Source organism: Anastrepha obliqua, chromosome 4 (genome assembly GCF_027943255.1).
Source record: "Anastrepha obliqua isolate idAnaObli1 chromosome 4, idAnaObli1_1.0, whole genome shotgun sequence".
NCBI lineage: Eukaryota > Metazoa > Arthropoda > Insecta > Diptera > Tephritidae > Anastrepha > Anastrepha obliqua.
Window position 1 is genome coordinate 436,917 of NC_072895.1, and position 19,870 is coordinate 456,786.

At 34.9% G+C, this 19,870-nt stretch overlaps 1 protein-coding gene across 1 annotated transcript in view; it reads left to right on the forward strand.

Annotated features, from left to right (window-relative positions):
• LOC129246358 (uncharacterized) overlaps positions 1-19,870 on the forward strand; it is a 108,573-nt gene that overhangs the window by 17,078 nt on the left and 71,625 nt on the right. The window contains exon 2 of the mRNA XM_054885111.1: positions 981-2,300. Coding sequence (XP_054741086.1) covers positions 1,714-2,300 — 587 coding nt within the window. The 5' untranslated portion in view covers positions 981-1,713. The remainder of the gene's footprint in view (positions 1-980; positions 2,301-19,870) is intronic.

Genomic DNA, 19,870 nt, shown 5'->3' on the forward strand with positions numbered 1-19,870 from the left:
TATGCCGAGTTTGCATTTTTTTCTGTTGTTAGTCATTATGGCTCGTAGCATGACCGTCTCGAGTGCATCAGCTAATAATGGGTACGTGTTAAACTAAAATCTCAATTAGTGTAGACTTAACATAAGTTAACTAAGGAAATTGACAACGATATTCAACATGTCAACGTTTTGTTTTTGTATCTTTTATTACATCTGTTTAACACTTCGCCTGTTATAATGACATATTATTTTCAAAAATAATTTCTACATACTCGCATATATATTGTGTATATATATATATAATAGGCGCGTACACCCTTTTTGGGTATTTGGCCGAGCTCCTCCTCCTATTTGTGGCGTGCGTCTTGATGTTGTTCCACAAATGGAGGGACCTACAGTTTCAAGCCGCCTTTTCATGGAAGAAATACACTCGGAGATTTGCCATTGCCTGCCGAGGGGCGACCGCAATTAGAAAAATGTTTTTCTTAATTCTGGTGTTTCACCGAGATTCGAACCTACGTTCTCTCTGTGAATTCCGAATGGTAGTCACGCACCAACCCATTCGGCTACGGCGACCGCATATTTACTGTTAAAAATTATAAAGTCGAGGATGTGGTAAGCCCAATTCCCTCACCGCTCTCAATTTACATATCTAATACCGAAACTAACTGTCTTTCGTCACCTGCTTGGAAATCTCTCTTTATTTTCTCGCCAGTAAGAAAGTAAAATATACAGCTTCTTAAACTAAGTTAAGCCAAGTTTTACTTAACTGCTTACTCAGCTTGCCATGAAACATTTTGGGCAAAATATTAAGTTAAGTTAAGTTATGGAAATTAAGTCAGACTAACCGAGCTCTAAGAGGTAACAAGAGATGTGTGTTGATGCTTACCGGATGTATTTTAACCACATATTCGTTAAATTTTCTTTTGTTATTGTTTGTTGCACATTTATCGCTATTTTTTAATATATTTATTTATTTTCTCTGTCGCTTTGCTTTGCAGTGGCTCTATTGCCTCCATACGCCCTCAGATGCTGGATCGTTTGGGCATGCGAAATGTTAATAACAACTTCTGATAAACGCGAACCGTCACCCGTCACCCGCCACTCGCCACTCGCCACCCGCTTTCCAACCAGCCACTGAAGAATGTATAAGTATAGTTTTCACAAAGCTGTTCGTTATCGCCGCCAAAGGTAGAAATGAGAAATAATTGCGCGCAACGCGATAAAGCCGAGTAAATAACAAATAAGGAAAAATTTCGTAATTAGCGAACGAAGGCGCACAAAGAGAAGAGGATTATAAATATAGACTCACATGTACATACATAAGAATTTGTGCGATTGTATGATACAACTTTGTAAAGAAATTCAAGTAAGACGATACACAGGTCGAAAAAGCGACAACGAAGCGGCAAGCACTCCGCCGCCACTTGCACAGACAAAAAGTATATCGCCCCTGCGACGCAACCAATTAGCGGGTGCTTGTAATTTTTTGGTGTAGCGAAGTGAAGTGAAAAAGTGAAGATTTCAATTCATTTTAATTTAATTATTTCTTGTAATTTATGAAAGTGAAATGATTTTCATGCGAGTCAATCAGACGGAAAACTAATTATATGTAGAGAGGCAGAGCGAGTGTGCAAAAGCTCTAAAAGTTTTAATACATATATATTCATAAAGGCAAACATATGTGCATATGTATGTTTGTAAACTTAGTATTAAGAAGGTGCAAATAAGAAAATGTCCACTTCAGCGGGGCTATTAGCGAATGTTATCCCCGCAATCGCTTTAACGCAGGATACAACCTTAGCGGCACCACAACGGAACAATTTCAGCAGTAGCGTAACTCCAACCGCCACCAATTGTGAGTTTATCAGCACGCAGGTATCCAGCGCCACCGAACTCAGCTGTCGCATTAGTCGCAGCAGCTCGCAACAGAATTTCGAAACGGACAGTGGTAAGAGTTCATGCAGCCCCGCAATACTTGACTGCAGCTTTGACAGTGGTATAGGAGGTGTGGTAGCTAACGTAGCTACTGGTGGTGGTGCCACCGTAGGAGGAGGATCGGACGATTGCGCTGTAATAGACGAACAAATAGTAGGTGCAACAAATCTCACCGTGCCGCGTATCTGTGGTGACGGCGGCGCTTCTGACAGTTTTGGCGTTGTCACAGTCACAGGCCTTGGTATAGGCACTGGAATTAGCTGCAACGCAGAAGAACAAATGCGTTTGAAATTACGTTACGAACGCCTACAACAATGGCGCATTATTCTGTTGGCATTAGATCGTCAGAAAGATCCCTACCGGCTACTGCGCGAACGTCTCAGGTGGGTTTCAATTCGAAAACAAAATTTTTATTAAGTAGAAGGTTTCACTATATCCTAATCTTCAAACTCACCTATTTAATTATCTACCAACTTTTTCTCACACATGAGCATATATTTTCTATGTTTATTGCCTTCCTTTCTGGTATTAATTATACGCTTAACTAGTTTTCCAATTACTGCTATGCTTTGATCTAAGAAATCTCAACTAAGAGATTGTAAAACTAAACATATTACTTTGATTATAAAACAATAATTAAGTAAATAATTTTAATAACCTTACCAGCATAATAAATACGAGTATGCATATAATAATAAGACATGAGTGTCAGGCTTAATTTTGTTTAGGTTTAGGTTAATTGTAGCTGGTTCCCACCGTCAAACATTCTTTAATAATAACAAAAACGCACAGTGTAAGATTTTGCTAATCTAGGGTAGTTAATTGACTTGAAATTTGATATGTGAGTTCTCAGTTTTTCAGGTTGAGTTCTTAGACAAACAACTTTGGCTAAAACCCACCCCTGCTCCTAACAAATTTTCATTATGAAAATGAAAGTAGCTTTATCTTTAAAGTTGAATTGGTTGGTTTCAATACTAGTTGTAGTCACTTCCTTTATATTGTAATTATAGCAAGTCCATATTTTGTAAAAACAGATTTGATGGATCGGCAATATCTGGTCGAGGATGAACCAAGTAAAAGAGGTGACATTGAAAATATGCCTTCGTCTCACAAATTGCCCTCCGTAATTTTTGCTTGTACCAGTTATGCCCAGTACACCCACATTAATTATTATTCATACTCATCTATAAGATCCGGTAAAGACTTTAAAACTCTTCTTGAGCAATGCATTAGCGATTGCAAAATTAATTAACCATATGCTTCAACCACTTTATTGTTGTTTATTATTTGAAACCGATGATCTGATAATCTCTCTTTATATAAGTATGTACCTCTTGATAGGAAACACTTACCACTTCATCGACAAGACCCTCTAAATCTCTTTTTCCACAAACGCGAATTATCAACTCAGTTACCATAATCAAATAATCGTCGCATTGATTATTTATAAGTTCTTAAACACTTCCGCAGTTTTGTTTTCACACAACATTCGGAAATTTGTTTTTCTCGTCTTCCAAGACTTGTATTCCTTTTTAAAGTGGACGATGCTGCATTATGTAAAAACTCTTTAGTATTAGTTTTTTCATTTACATAGCTAATCAGAAATAGCATGCAAAAATCTATGTTTACTTCGGCTAGATAGCATGGCTTTTTTAAACGTGTTTTAAACTTTTCATTCATATCTTTTACAAAAATTGCTAAAACATTATTTAAAACTGGTTCAAGCTTTGCCATTTTCATATTGCTTAACCAAACTTCAAAAAGCGCCTCGCGTGTTATTTCGTTCGTTTTTTGAATATTCAGTCTAAAAATGAAGGGTTTGGGCAAAGTTTTAGCGGGATTTTAGTTCTTGATTTAGCGGAGAAAGCATGGAGCTCCATTTCTGCATGTGCTATTTCAAAAACCCTTTGGCCCAGTGCAATATACGGAGGGCAAACTCGTAGCTGTGTTAACCGGTCATGGGACGATCGGCTCACACGCGGAAAAGCTAGGTTTACCATTTAACCCCTATCGCAGAAGATATGCCGGCCTTTCAGAGAAGGAGACTGTTGGGAACTTTCTCTGTAAATGTCCAAGTTTGGCAGCTAGACGATTAAGGTCACTGGGTGCTCCTTTCTTCAACAGCCTGGGGCTGTGCGCCAACCTAAATCTCACCAATCTTCTCTATCTTCTCAATCAGCTCTGACTGACTGTAGATATCTGCCGGTTAGAGGTCTCATAATGGGGAGTGCCAGAGTGGTACTTCAGCCATTTCACCTGCCTACCAACCTTCTTGAGTTAGTTCCTGAAATCTATCTCTTTATCTCCTCTGTGGGGTGAAGTCTTGAAACTGAATCCCAATTTCAGATTTAGAGTGAAAGGTACAGAATCATACAATTAAGTTGTGGAAATTTACGACAAAACCCGAACAAAGTAGGGACGAATTTATTTTGGCACTTAAATTATGTGACTGATGCAAGGTGTAAAATTTATTTTTGCTAAATTTCAATAACACTTCTTTTATAAACATTATCTTACTGATGACATTATTTTTATTATGACTTGGGTTTATTTTCATAATAGTCCCACATTTTCTAACTGTACTAAAATATCATTGAATTTAAAGAATCTTTTCTTTGATCTTCATATTAAATATAACGTAAAATTAAGATAAACCGATCCCATTAATATTTTTTCATGCACACATTTTTTAGTTTAATACGACAATGAAAATGATTATACACAGTTGCGTCCTCCTGCCTACTGTGCTTTATTATCAATAACAATAAATCAAGTAAAATATTTATTGTTGACTAGACTTTTACATATACATATGTATATGTATGTACATGTGTATGTCGGGAGATAGACCAAAAATGCATGAGCAAATATTTGTAAGCAATAGACAATTAAGGCAGGTGAGCAAGTCGATATTGTCGATCTCTGGCTTCAGAAAGTCGGATAACATCGCTCTATATCGAGGGCCACTGACAGTAACGATGTCACCTTCATAATTTCAAGAGATAAGGCCGCAAAGACTTCTGCTTGAAAAACATTAGCAGTATTCGGCAGTTTAAAGGATATAGATAAATGTCAGATTAAATGTCAATGAATACTACCAATATGTATTTAGTTTGACAATAGTCACGCATGATCTGTCAAAAAAAACCCCCTAATGGAAAAGTAAATCCAATCTGATCACCCTTGATAACGGAATTTCTCAATTCTCAACCAGAGGCTGGTAACATCTAAGTTAAATAAAACCTGATGTAGTGCATTTAAAACAATAGTGCCTTTGAAAAGGAATAGTATTAACTACTTCTAAAACATGTAGTAGGAAAATATTTTTTAAGTCGAAACGTCAATTGCGATCGGAGAATAGTTAGAATTTTTTCTTGTTCTTTTTGGATAAGATAATTATCATTAGAGACTGGAACATCAATCAGATATGTTTCTTTTTGTTTTTTGTTTATAACTGTGTTGTCTGGTCTATTGCTTGTAACTGTTAAATCTGTAAGGATCACTCAGTCCCAGTAAAGCTTTACTTCTTCGTTTTCAATTACGTTTTGAGGTACATATTTGTAGTAAGGTTCATTTGCGTCTCTCGGTGTAATCGGTTCCTGCAAGTATTGAGCATCCATTTACGATATGTTCTATTGTCTCTCTTTGCTGATAGCACTTAAATACCGGAATCTAAGTTCTCTTTGAGGATATACAGGGTGGCTGATGAATTTTGCTACATTAAGAAACTCAAATAACTTTTTTTTTAGTGTATGGAATTCATTTATTTTTTTTCAAGTTGAAGGTCACTAAATTTTATTAAATGTAGCTTAACTAGTTTTAAAAATAATTGAATTTAAATGCCCCCCATGCTCGTTGCCACAAGTGCAGCATCTTAGTAAAAAGTTGTTCATTGCTGCTTTGAGAGTTGCGACAGGAATAGCCGCAATTGTTGCCCGAATGGATTGTTTTAGTTCATCCAAATTTGTTGGCTTTGTTTTATAAACTTCTTGTTTACATAAACCCCACAAGAAAAAGTCAGGTGCAGTAAGGTCAGGCGACCTGGGGGGCCAACGAAATTCGGAGTTTCTTGAAATCAGTTTATTGGGAAATTTTCGTCGCAACTCTGTCATAACAGTCTGGGCTATGTGAGACGTTGCCCCATCTTGTTGAAACCACACAGAATTGAAAGGAATTCTCTTTCGGCGTAGTTCTGGATAGAAAAATTCTTTCAGCATTTTCAAATAACGGTCTCCAGTAACCGTAACGGTGTGACCATTTTCTTCAAAAAAATAAGGCCCGACAATACAGCGTGAAGAAACCGCACACCACACTGTCACGCGAAGAGGATGCAATTCCGTCTCGTAGAGTATCTGTGGGTTAGAAGTACTCCATATTCGACAATTTTGTTTGTTCACATTGCCGTTTAAATCGAAATGGGCCTCATCAGACATGAAAAGGCAGTTTAACATGTTTTGGTCTTCTTCCACCATTTGCAGGATCTTCTGGCAAAATTCCAAGCGAATCGGCAAGTCTGCTGCATTCAGTTTGTTAACCATTTGAATTTTGTAGGGAAAATAAGTCTAAATCTTTGTGCATTATTGTTTGCAAAGACTGTCGGCTGACACCAAGTTGAGCAGATAAGCTTCTTGTTGAAACCCTTGGATTGCTTTGTATAGCTGCAGCTACAGCAGCGGTCGTTTCCTCCGTCCGAACTGGTGGGTTTCGATGATAAGGCCTTCTTGCGACTGTTCCTTGCTCAGCAAAATTATTCACCAGTCTCATTATGGTCCATCTGCTCGGGGGATCGCCGCCAAACATCCGCCTGTACTCTCTCTGTACCAAAACTACGGACTCCAGTGCGTGATAGCGGCGGACTATCCAAATTCTTGTTTGCGTGTCCCAGTTATCCATTTTAATAAATTTTAAAGATCAATCTGCAAATTAAAACAAAAATGGAACAGATAACTTAAAAAGAAAAAAAGTTACTCAATTTTTTTTTGGTAGCGGCTTTCATCAGCCACCCTGTATTTTCTGTAGCTCTTCGTTGCAATTATCTTGTCTTGAATTGCTAGCAAAAACCCATCAGTTTCCGGAAACAGACGGCCTTGTGCTAACCATTTGTAAGATAGTTCTGTGTTTATTCTATTGTTAAGCATTATGTTGATATGTTTTCCATGTATTGGTTTTTGTTTCCACGTTTGTTTCTTTGTCTCAATTGTTATTATTTGTGTTTTCCTGTTTTAAGTTTAGTGGGGTGAAATCATCATCTGACTAGGATATTGCTTTGTGTACTTGTGTTTGCTGGTTGTGAAAATATTCTCTTATATTTTTTATTTGTGTATTGTGTATGTAGTGCATGTAGGTATATCAATAAGTCCTCTTCCGCTTGATCGTGATCCGCTCTGTGCACGAGTTCGGGTTGATATAGTTAATCTATTGAGATCTTCGAGATCCGTAGCTATCCATTTAATTATTTCAAATGAATATGATAATATGGGTATCGCGAATGTGTCTATAGCTTTAAATGTATTAAGTGCGTTTAGCTGGGTTTTAAGTATAAGTTTGAGCCTATGTCTGTATGGCTTTTTTAATTGAATTTTAATCACTCGGTGATAATTTTCGTATTTTGTTCAAAACCAAGGTACTTGTATGCTTCGTCAGCCTTCATATTACTGAGGATTTCGCCATCCAGTGTCTTTCTGTAGTTGAAGCGTTAATTTTCCACGTTCTATGTGTAAAAGTTTGCATTTTTCAATTCCAAATTCCATACCAATGTATGCCTTTGTTTTGAGAACTATTTTCAGAATACTTTGCATTTGTGTAAAATTAGGTGCGTACATTTTTTTGTCATCCATGTAATGGTTTACTTTGTGCAATGTTTGCGTACTATGTTTTATTTGGAAACCATACTGCGTGTTATTTAATGTATTTGAGATGGGGTTTATTCCGAAACAGGACCAGAGCGCACTTAAAGAATCGGCTTGAAATATTTGTATTTATTTTTATTTCATTTGTTTTAATTTTATTCGTTCAATTGCTGAGATAAGAAAGAAAGTTAAGTTAAGAAAGTTTTGTATTTGTAAGTCAATTTTATATATTTCAAGAACTTTTTGTAACCATAAGTGGGGTATTGAGTCAAAAGTTTTGTATAATCGATATAACGTGTTACAGGATTTCTTTGAGACTTTTCGGTTTGTTCCATTATTACACTATCAATATTAAGCTGCTCTTTACACCCTGCTCCTGCACCCTTTTTGCTCTTCTGTAAGTGTTATGTTGTTTGCTATGCTTTTCTATTTTTGTCGCTATTACTGATGTTATAATTTTTATATATAGTATGTAGTGTTGGTAAACAAGTTATAGGTCTGTGGTGTTTTGGATTTTGGGTGTCTGAGTTTTTAGGTAATATAAATTTTTCCATGTGTGAGAAATTTCGCTTGCTCCTCTGGTTTAGTTAAAATATTATATAATTTATTTGTGTTGCCAATGTACTATGAAGTGCTGTAAACTGCTTCTACCAGAAAATATTCGGTTCCGGGTGCTTTCCAGTTATGTGTTTTTTGATAATATTTGTAAGTTGATTTGTGGTTATTGAGTGATCTATTTGTTGTGATATATGTAAAAGATTTTGTTCTTCCGTTTTAATTCAAAGAGCATTCTTCTATTGTTTTTGAGTGCGACGAGATGGATTTCCAAAGTCTTCTATTTGGTTCTTGCAGGGAGGTATCATATATTTTCGTTGCGATTTATAATGTTCTTCATGTTGATGATAAGCTTTTTTGATCTTAAACCTGCATTGCATTAAACCTGTATTGCGTTAGACTACCTATTTTTTTCTGAGTGCGTTGATTTTGTTTTCCAGCCTATTTTCCATTTGGGTTTATTATTGAATTTTTTGCTCTTAACAATATTATCGGTACAAATTTGTTGATTGTTATTTAATATGATTACTGTAGCTGTCGCATATATTATAATAGTAAATGTGTTTCTGAGATGGTTTGTAGGTTTAAGGCGTGTTGGTAGTTGGTATCTATTTTCGAGTTTCGAGTCTTGCCATTTAATAATTGTTCTTGTAATTCTTTAGATTGAAGAATTTTCTTGCTATATTGCACGTTTTAAGATTCGCCGATTTTTTTAATTCTGGGATGAATATTAGGGTGTATTTCTAAATGTCTCAGATTTGGTATAAATGTTTTCTGTAATATACCATTGGCTGATATTATAAATGGGATTGTTCGAACACGTTTTTGTTTCCATATGCATTTTATTTCTTGTGTAAGCTCAACGTATTTCTCTATGTTTTCTGTATATTTCCTGTGTATATTTGTATAATTTGGGGTGCTAATTTCAATGAAGAAGGTTTATTTGGTTCTGTTAATAAATCTTATATCTGGTATATTGTTAATTATGGTTTTATATGTGCCTTTGTGGCTTTTTTCGTCCATTGTTTTACATGTTATTATATGGTCTGTGTTGTGAAGGTTTAGTGGGGAAAAGTTTTTGTCTGCTATAACTATTGCTTTATGTAGATTAGATGTTTGGTTTTGGAAAAATTGTTTAAGATTATGTATTTTATATTTTGTGCAGGTTATGAATGTCTATAACGTCTCTTCCTCCTTCTGTTCTTGGGATTGTAATTCGTTGTATGCATGATTTTGGATATAGCTTTCTAAATTTTGTCATCTATTTGGAACCAGTTCCGTTGTGTACTGCACCGTACCGCACCGTACCATACCGTACAGTGCTGCCCTGCACAATACTCCAATAAATATTATGTGTTTATAATGATGTTATCATTTTCATGCTTCGATGCCTACATACCAAACTAGTAAAAAAAAAAAATCTTAAAACTCACACAACTCTATTAATTTTAATTCAATTACAGTCAAATATAACTCATTCGACGCAAAATTAAATTTTCAGTAGTGCACTAAAAAAAATCCTCAATATCGGATAATATCGTAAAAATTATGTCAAAGTTGAAAAAATAGAGAAAAAATAAAAAAATTCCAAATATTTCCGTCTACAGCCTCGTCAGTTGTCATTTCAGAAAAATTGTCAACACACTGTCAAAAAGGCTTGTTTTTTTTCTTTCGATCTAAAGAAACAAATTCGACATCGGATGGAAATTGGCGAAGTTAGGAGTGATTCTTCACATCAACCTGCTGAAAAACGGTTTTATGGCCATAAAATGAGATTTTGGGGGTGTATTGGAAATTTCTCCTATACCATTTTGTTTAGTTTTTCTATACCCACAAGTTGTGCTAGATCTCCATAAAAGTATAAAATCACTGTCGCACAGTGTAATATTTCAGTAATAAATTTGAAATTTCCCCAAATGATTACAGGTGTTTCCGAAAAATGAATGTATTATGTATTTCACCTGACATTTTAATTCATTTCTATTTTTGCAACACAATTGTTCATAATTATAGTCTACTAGCACACCCGGCCCGCTTCGCTGGGCACACTAAAATAGAATAGATATGGTTTAGAACAGAAAAGATATTGTTTTCATATTATTTATTTCTTTATTCTCTATTCAAGCGCTTTGGTATAAACAATATTTTTTGTTTTTCTATTTGTTTTTGAGTAAATATAAAATATAAATTGAAAATCAGGAAAAAAGAAGATTGTTTTTGAATTTCAAATCAACGCAAATGAATAACTAAGAAACAATCGTCTTTTTTCCTGATCATCCATGAATTTTTCGTTTCAATTTATATGTTTTATTAAGCTTGGAGCTTTTTTAACCATTATCCATTTATATTTTTCAAAAAAAAAAAACAAAAACGAAAAATTTTTTTTTTCCACGAACACATAATTTCATTTGAACATTCGAACTTCACATTAAATTCTCAAATTTCGTAAGAAATTTTCACTGTTCCAAAATCCAATCCAAAAAAATTCACAAAGAATTTTTACACTTTGCACTTACGTCTTCTTATGGCATCCAAATCAAAAAGAAATATTGACACATTGTAACTCACACTGTCAATTTGACAGTTCAGTTCCGCCCCAAGCGTTAAAAAAGTAAACGACATTATGGCTGGTTCAAAAGAACGCTGTACCCGTTGCCAGTGTTCCGAATTACAACCAAACTTTACGAAACCAATTTTCAATACTTACTTAACAATGTGTGTAAGTTTGGTTTAATTCGGTGCAAAGACACGTCGGGTCCACGTTTTGGCATATATTTCCAGACCCTAGTCATCAATAGGTATGAAAATTACCCCGTATTAAAGCACTTATCAACAGCTTTCATTTGATACCCATATTGTACATACACAACCAAAGGTTACCCGGGTCCACGTTTTGACCTATATCTCGAGACCCTAGTCACGGAGCGGCATGAAAAATACTCTGTACTAAAGCATTCACCAACAGCTTCAATTTGATATCCATATTGTACAAACACACTCTAGGGTCCACGTTTTGGTCTCTATCTCGAGACCCTAGTCACGGAGCGGCATGAAGAGTACTCTGAACTAAAGGATTCTCCAACAGCTTCCATTTGATACCCATATTGTACATACACATCCGAAGGTTACCTGGGTCCACGTTTTGACCTACATATATCTCAAACCCTATCCACCAATAGGTACCCTATATTACTTCTATCACCTCCAAAAACATGTGTACAAAGTTTCGTAATAATCGGTTAAGTAGTTTTGGCGTGAAAGCGTAACAAACAAACTTACATTCACATTTATAATATTAGTAGGGATGTAGGTAAATTGTTTACAACATCTTTCATTTAGTACCTATCTCGTGATATTGTAATTGAATAGAAATTTCTATTAAAAGTTAAATGGGAACCTTATTCAAAAATATCTCTGAAGTAAAGCTACCTCGTATTTGTATTGTAACATTTTACATATGTAATTTTCAAATATATTGAATTAGTTAACAAGCTTAAATAAAGGTAATAAAAAAAAAAACTTAAAATAAATTTGCCTTTGCGAATAATTATCTCTATTATTTCTACTGAAATCTATCCGGGTGTAGTAGAATGATCTCCTGACTGAGTGCTTGGACTTGTCCCCACAAATGTAATCTAATCTAATCGAAATAACGAATGATTGGGCGAGTGTGTGAATACGAATGGTTAAAAGATTTCAAAGGAGATTACTCGGCTCTGAGGTAATTTGACAGAATCAGCTGATTGGCTGGCGTCACGTGGGTCACGAAACGGTTTAATTACAAAAACACTGACATTTTCTTCTGAATGAAGACATGATTGGACGAGTTTTTGAATATGTGAGAATTTATCGCGCAGATTTCGGATGGCGATAAGATTGTAGCTCACTTGCTAAGTAGCTCACCTCTGAAATCTTTTCAGCATGTAGCAAACCTCGTAATCTATCATCCTTGGTGTGAATACGTGTGACACGAATGGACAGAATTCTTTCCACCACAGCGGAGGGCCCCATATGAAGTTATCTGCCATACTTAGGTTATTTTTGAAGTCGCTAGACGCTGCAGGTTACTTAACATTATTTGTCAGTACATATTTTCTCAAATGTGATAAAGAGTTGTCGGAATTCGAATTGCCCTTTTCACATTTTTTAACATATGGTATTGTTCAAAGGTTTAATTCTCCACGATGGAGCGAATAATAAGGTGGCGCCGATCGTGATACCACTACTTTGCACTCGCCAAATTTGGCAAATCGCTGTGTGTGTGACGTCGCTCTTGTGCAATTTATTCGTGTGTTGTTTGCATAATTTTTTGTTTTTTTCGTGCATTCTTGTTCGCATTTTCACATCTCTCTCATGCAACTGCACCAATGTGACGTGAATTATCAATTTCTTTTGTTTTTTCTGAGTGCTTTTGCGCACTGTTTTAATAAACGAGCGCACTTATATATTCCCCTTTTTTCGTGATTTTTGTACATATGTATATATTAAACATGTATTTACATGCATACATATGCACTATTGATTCTTCACTTTGTTTTCAACACAATCTATGCTTTCTCGTTTAGAAATTCCTATTTTTTATTTTGTTAACCCTCATAATTTCCCTACGAGACTTAGAATTAGCACTTTTGTTGAGCGAACTACAGCTTTTTTCTCCCTACAGTGATGGGAAGAACATTAAAATTTCAGAATTAATTACATTTGTAAATTGCTTACGCGTAATGAAGTTATGGAAAAAAAATAAAAACCCAAATACGATATACTCGTATATATGATTTTGCGCTACTTGTAGCAATTACCTGCATTTAACAACTCTGGGCGTTTCAACATTAGAGGCGATATTAGCTCGTATTCGATTGTCATTTATTTTGTGCTACCATCGATGTTTTGGATGTTTTTCACCGATTATTCGGAAAAATATATTTTGTTAAAATTTGTGCGGCCACCGTAGCCGAAAGGGTTGGTGCGTGACTACCATTTGGAAGAACCATTGGTTCGAATCTCCGTGAATCACTAATAGCGGTCGCCCCTCGGCAGATAATGGCAAACCTCCGAGTGCGCTGAAAAAGCTTCTCATAAAACCATTTGCCGTTCGGAGTCGGCTTAAAAAGGTCCCTCCATTTGTGGAATAACATCAAGACACCAGAAATAGGAGAAGGAGCTCGGCCAAACACCCAAAAAGACTGTAAGCGCTTATTATATACACACATACATATATATAAACATATGTACAAAATTTGATTTGCAAATTAAATAAAGCAAACATATAACGATATTCAAAACATAAATGTATTTTCCAGATTCCGCTCGAGGAGATTTAACTTTTGTCTTAATTTTGTGTTGCAGAAAAGAAAAATGTGGTTCTGTGAATTTTTCGGGTAGTGTTGGGCTTATAGATGTTGAAGTCACAGATTTAGGTATTCATAACAATTTCTGAAAACACAATCAGATCGAATAAACATAACATAGGTAACATAGTATCATACTCTCCATATGATCCGTCGTCACCACCTATAATCTTAGTCAAGTCCATAGTTCAACTCTTATGGTGTGAAAGTATTAAAATTAAAGCCTTTTGTTTCCAGCGTCCTTCGGCTGGCAAAAAATAGCAAGGCGTCTCTTATAGAGGCAAGCGACTGTTATTTGAAATCATGTGACTGGTATGTAGCTCGCACGGCTTATGATATTTTCTTTGTAATATAATACTTTGAACTTGTTTGTCGTTATTGTACATGGATTTTCTTTTACGTTTCCGCCTTTTGAGCTTCAGCAATTTGAAGGGTTAAAAGTTATGCAGAAAATTTGAAGCAGTTCCGTTTTTATAATTCAACCTTAACGCACACTATTTGCTACGTTAGTGTAATTTTAAAAAATTATGTTAAAAAAATATCAAAAGATACATAGTGAAATGGATTTAAAAAATACAGAATATTAATTTTGAATTTGAAGTTTATTGTACTAAAGTGAAAACAATAGCGAGAGTACTCGTATTTAAAAAAGTATTTTTCGTTATACAATAAAAATATTAGTAGTAAAATAATGTTCAAATAACGTGGATTTAAAACACTCCAAGAAAAGCTAATTTAGTGTTTTCGGTAAAATAAGTCAAGTAATTAAAAAGTAAAACATCAACGTAACGTAGTCAGTTTAAAGTTGAACGCGTCTTAGTTCACTATTACAACTAGGAGCTTTTTTAAGCGATCTCAATCTAACTAAAATTTGCTCGCTTTACTCAAATAATTCGACTCTCGGCCAGCTTTTCACTTTTTTTATCGAATGAGTCAATCACCTACTGTTATCAGACCATTCTCTCCGTTTTGTTTATCAATCTGGCGCTTATCAAAACAAGGCTCATAAATGCATACATACATGTGTGATTACTGCTTAACCACAACCGCCGGCAGTACATATACATATAGTCCATGCTAATGTGATTACATTGGTATTTGTGTGAAGTTATATGTTTCACAGAATGAACCGTAGCACTTGGAGAAAAAGCTTTCCTATTCGCTGCTCGTCGATTAAACGAAAGCTTACTCACCAATATCAGAACCAGTTGATAAACACGTCGGGCGCAGTGTACAACTCCCACTCAACAGATAGCCAGATATACAAAAATACGATCTTGACATCCTGCCCCTTTTGCATCTCGGTTCGCGACATTTCGACATATTGCACTTGATTATATGCACATCTGGATAAAATATTAATCGTGGAAATCTTTACGAACATTCACACACTTATATAATTAAACTTAGCTCCACTTCTTGTACTAATAAACAGCTGAAACGTTGCGTTGGAGTTTTTTTTGCGTTTGCGGTGCATAAATTCGGCACTTCAGTGACCCAATTGCGCGATTGCTTTAAAAGTTCTTGGAATATTCGCATTTGAATCCATTGCTGAAAGTGTCAGTTTTCGCGGAAAATATCAGTTGGTGTACACGCAAAATTCATTTCTTACTCTAAGGTAATCATGGCAGGAGAAAACGCCCGCCCCATCACAACGCGGTCATCTGTGAGATATTGTGGAAATGAAGTGCATACATACATACTCCAGTTAATGACAAAAACAACTGCCAATACATACATTTGTACGCATATTTGCATGGTTATGTAATCGAGACATTTATTTATCAGTCATAAGCGGATATTCATTTGTGAGTTGCTAATTAAGTGATAAATCATAAAATCTAAAATGCGGGTTTATCAAGCAATTGCACACATACTCGTATAAATCGTTCTGTATTAGTTTGAAGCAAAGGCACATTTGCATACCATGTACAACTTATGTACAAGCCTTGAAAATCTATAAATGTTTACTCTCTACCTTATACCTATACATTTCCGCTGGTAATCATTTGCCTTTACTATTATTTTTTATCGTTCTATTATCATCGTCGTCGTACGCAATGATAAACTTTAATTAATCAATCAATAACTACAGACATCTTAAATTAATAACGTGGAATACGTAAATAAATTCTTATATGCATTCCTAGGAATTCACAAAATCAAAGTATGTAATATCTTTAACCCGCGAACAAAACTCTCTCTTATCACCAAGAAAGGAATAATCCGCTATACATTTATTTGTTTGTTAAAGTTTGAGGAAAATAAATAGTTTTGCTAATCTTGTAACATTCTTTTTCATTAGAACAAATAGTAAAAGTCTTGCCGATGCAAGGTATTTTGAATACATCGCGCATTTCGAGCGGTGATGTAAAAATGTCAAAATTGGAAACAACTTCTCGACATACTTGCATAACAGATCTAATACATAGACGATTTTGAAACACTAGTTTTAAAAGTATGTGACCTCGTAGTTCCATACTTACAAATATATATTTCGAGTAGTACACGATTTGCTTACTTGGAACCAAATATGACACTGATAAAAATGCTAGCCTTGTAATTTCAACCAAGAAGCTACATGAGAAGTAAAATCCTCTCTCATATAAAAAAACATCCTATAAAATTTCATTATTTTCATTCATTCAAGAAAAAGGTTTGCCAATGTTAACGGAGGAAAGGCTGAGTAAAAATAGACTTGGCTTTACCAAAGCGACAAAAACTCAACATTTCTTTGCTGTGTTTTTTTTATATTTTGATTAGCATTATCTAGATAAGCCAAGTAATTCATTGTGTTTCAACTAATACAAAAATGTATAAGTACATTCATAATTAGCCTTCTAAGAGAGTTTAACCGGAATTCTTTAGTACTTTAGCAGTCAATAAATGTTGTTGTAAATGGAAAACCCTAGCTGAGCAAAGTCCCTCTACCTTGTAGTCTCAGGGCTTTGTAGTCTATTGCGCAGATTGCCACTTTGACTCAAAGCGCTAAAGGCAGGATTACCACTAAATGCGTACATTAATTCTATAGAACCAAATCTTATTTCATTCTCTCGATGAAAATTAGTAAAGCCAGGAACGCCACGAAGGACGTGAATTGTTCAACTGGTATTTAGAATTTTAACGTGCTTCTGCGTTTTCCCTCTAGCCGTTAATAATTTGTCAATATTTCATAGCTCCGCCATATTATTATTTATTTTTTAAGTTCGAAAAAATCCATGCAATTTCTTTAGTGTGTATAGAAAAATTTGTTTTCGTAAATAAGGCAAATATTTTTATGCTACATTTTAGCCCGCTATGCCCCTCTATTATCAATATGTATAGCTCTTTTTCGCAAAAGAAACAAAAATGCCCACTAAGTTAGAAATGTTACGATCACATAGATTGCCATGCCGATTTACTATAACAATGTGCAAAAACGTGAAAGCTCTGACTAGCCTAAAATAATTTTCTGACATAAGCTTTCAGATCGCCGATAAACGTAAAACTTTTGCCATCGGTACCAGAATCCATTATCGCAACCATTTTATTTACTTATTTATTTTTTTTTTGCGTTATGCAGTAGTAGTCAAGAATGTACACTTTAAAATTTTCGAATAGACCAATTTGGACATTTTGGAATTTTGAACCCACCAAGAGAATATATATGCAACAATCATAATATAATCCGATATAGGTCGAAGTTACTCGAATTTTAATTTAAATTCATGTAACTTTAAATAGCCTTTCTTCCTCCCTGTTACTTTTTTTAAATTCCCAGAATGAAAGGAGTGCTACCCTGATCAGATTTAATTTGTCGTCAATGGGCATGAACTAAAAAAAGCTAGAGGCGTCGGCTATCTGTTGGTTTTTATTATTCTTTAATAGCAGCGGTGACAGAAGACTACAATTCGCAGACAAATTCGCAACCGTAGAGTTTTCCGCATGTTGGAAAGAAAGAAAGAAATCGGCTATCACAAATTAGAGGAGATAGTCGGCCTATGCACTTTACCTAGGCGACTATAGTATATCTTATCACATTGTGCAAATAAATCATAAAAATTTTTTCATTGAAACTAAATCAAGATCAACAAAAACGCATATGGTTTATGAAGATAACAAAACTGTGACAATCTTTCAAGTCTACAAATGCAAATGCCACTGGTTAGAAAATGGGGACGCATTACAAAGAGTGAGCAAAGTGATTAACCTAAAGCATGAAAATTACTAAAGTATAAAAATTCAATCTATACTATAAAGGTGAATGTCTGTACGTTGTTCGCGCATCACTACGAAACGACAACACCAAATGACGTAAAAATGTTTATACATTCATATTTTCACCCAATGAAGGTTATAGGCATGTTTTTATGATGAAACTCCCTTCCCACAGCCCCCAGGCCGCGCCACCACTCTCATTCGTCACTAATAATCGAATATTTGCTTAAATTTAATCTAAAAAATCTTAGTTTTTCCTATTTCCCACTATTTCAACTACGACCCAAATGCAAAGTTCAAAAACGGTTTGAGATAGAAAATTAATAAAAATAATTTTGCTTGATATTTTTCTGATTGGTTGTTTTGATTTTATTCAACGAGACATAGCAACGGATGCCGGGAATTGTAATATTATGGTTATTAATAAACAATTTCTATGAATTATTGTTTGTAATTCTTTTATATACATATCCTAAATCCCTCAAAACTACACCTACGCGAGGGGGCCGCGGGTTAAAGCTAGTATACAATAAAGGCTTGTTTTGATTTTATATTTAAAGTTATCCTCAGAGAACAACTAGTTAAGTTTAGTTTTGCATAAAATAAAAACAAATTATATTACTATAAAATTCCATACTTACCAGCAGTCTACCACAGCCGACACATTTTTTTCTACATCCCTAACAAAATTTCACTTCAATCCCGTGTATTTCACTTTCAATCACGTGTATTTTTACGCTACTTACGATATCTACTTACTTACTATGTCTACTATCACATTCAATCCAATACAGCCGCTCCGATTAGATCGCTCCAAAAGACAAGGAGTTTTTTCAGCGTGGAGTCTATGATGAGGAAAAGGTGTAGCTAATGTTGGACAATGTTTCGAATAAAATACAGCTAGATTGTAAAAATTTCTGTGAATAAAGCTTCAAAGTTGTATGCTTGTGAAGTATAAAATGAATGTGAATGAGTTGGTTCCGATTCATGGTCTTATACAAGTATGAGGTAAATCAGATCCCATTGTATGATTGTTATTAAACATAATTCAAAGTTTTTGTACAATAGCTTTTACTAAGATAAGTCTCTACCCGTTTGTTTTCACACAAAGTCCTCAATGAATACAAAACAAGCCCAATCTCACAAAATAAATAAAAACAAATAAGTGGCACGTACACTTCTGTTTGATGTTTGGCCGAATTCCTCCTCCTACGAGTATTTGGCGACGTCTTGATGTTGCTCGACAAACGGAATGACCTACAGTTTTAAGCCGACTCCTAACGACAAAACTGTTTTTTTATGAGGAGCCCCCCCAAGCCCCACTTTAAAATAACATAACCTTTATATTCAGAAACTTTCGTTACAAAATGATGCCATTTAAATTCAGAATCGGTATGCATTAATGAGTCTACGTTAACTTTAATAAGAATATGAATTTTGTTCCTACAAAATATATTTAACTACAAATCAAAACATTCAAGACATGGTAATCAGTCACAAAAATTAGATTTGGTTCGAAAGTCATTATAGATTGATTCGATCAAATTTCGATTTTACAGTGTCTCACTAAGTTGTGTTTTTGCACGAATAATAATAAATCATGAATAGTATTTTTACAAAAATAGATTTGTAGATATCAAATATGAAAGCTTTATAACTAAAATAAATTAGACTTTTTTGCTCCTATTTTTGACAATTTTAAATGAATATCATACAATCCGACATCCGCGACTAATAAATATAAAGTTCATTTAATGTCTCCTCTCCGTATGTTTGTATGTTTCATTTCCGCATATTTCATGGTAATTTTATACCACATACGATTTTAACAAACTGAATTACCAAACAAACACCTGACTTGGGCCCGTATCTACACAGCTTTTATAAAACGCGCCATCAGATGCAAGTCGTCGAATTTCCACCACATAACAAATGCAACAACCTGCTGGCCGGCATCAGTGCCGTCGTCGGCGTCATCGGTAGCGTTTGCTTGCTAACATCGGG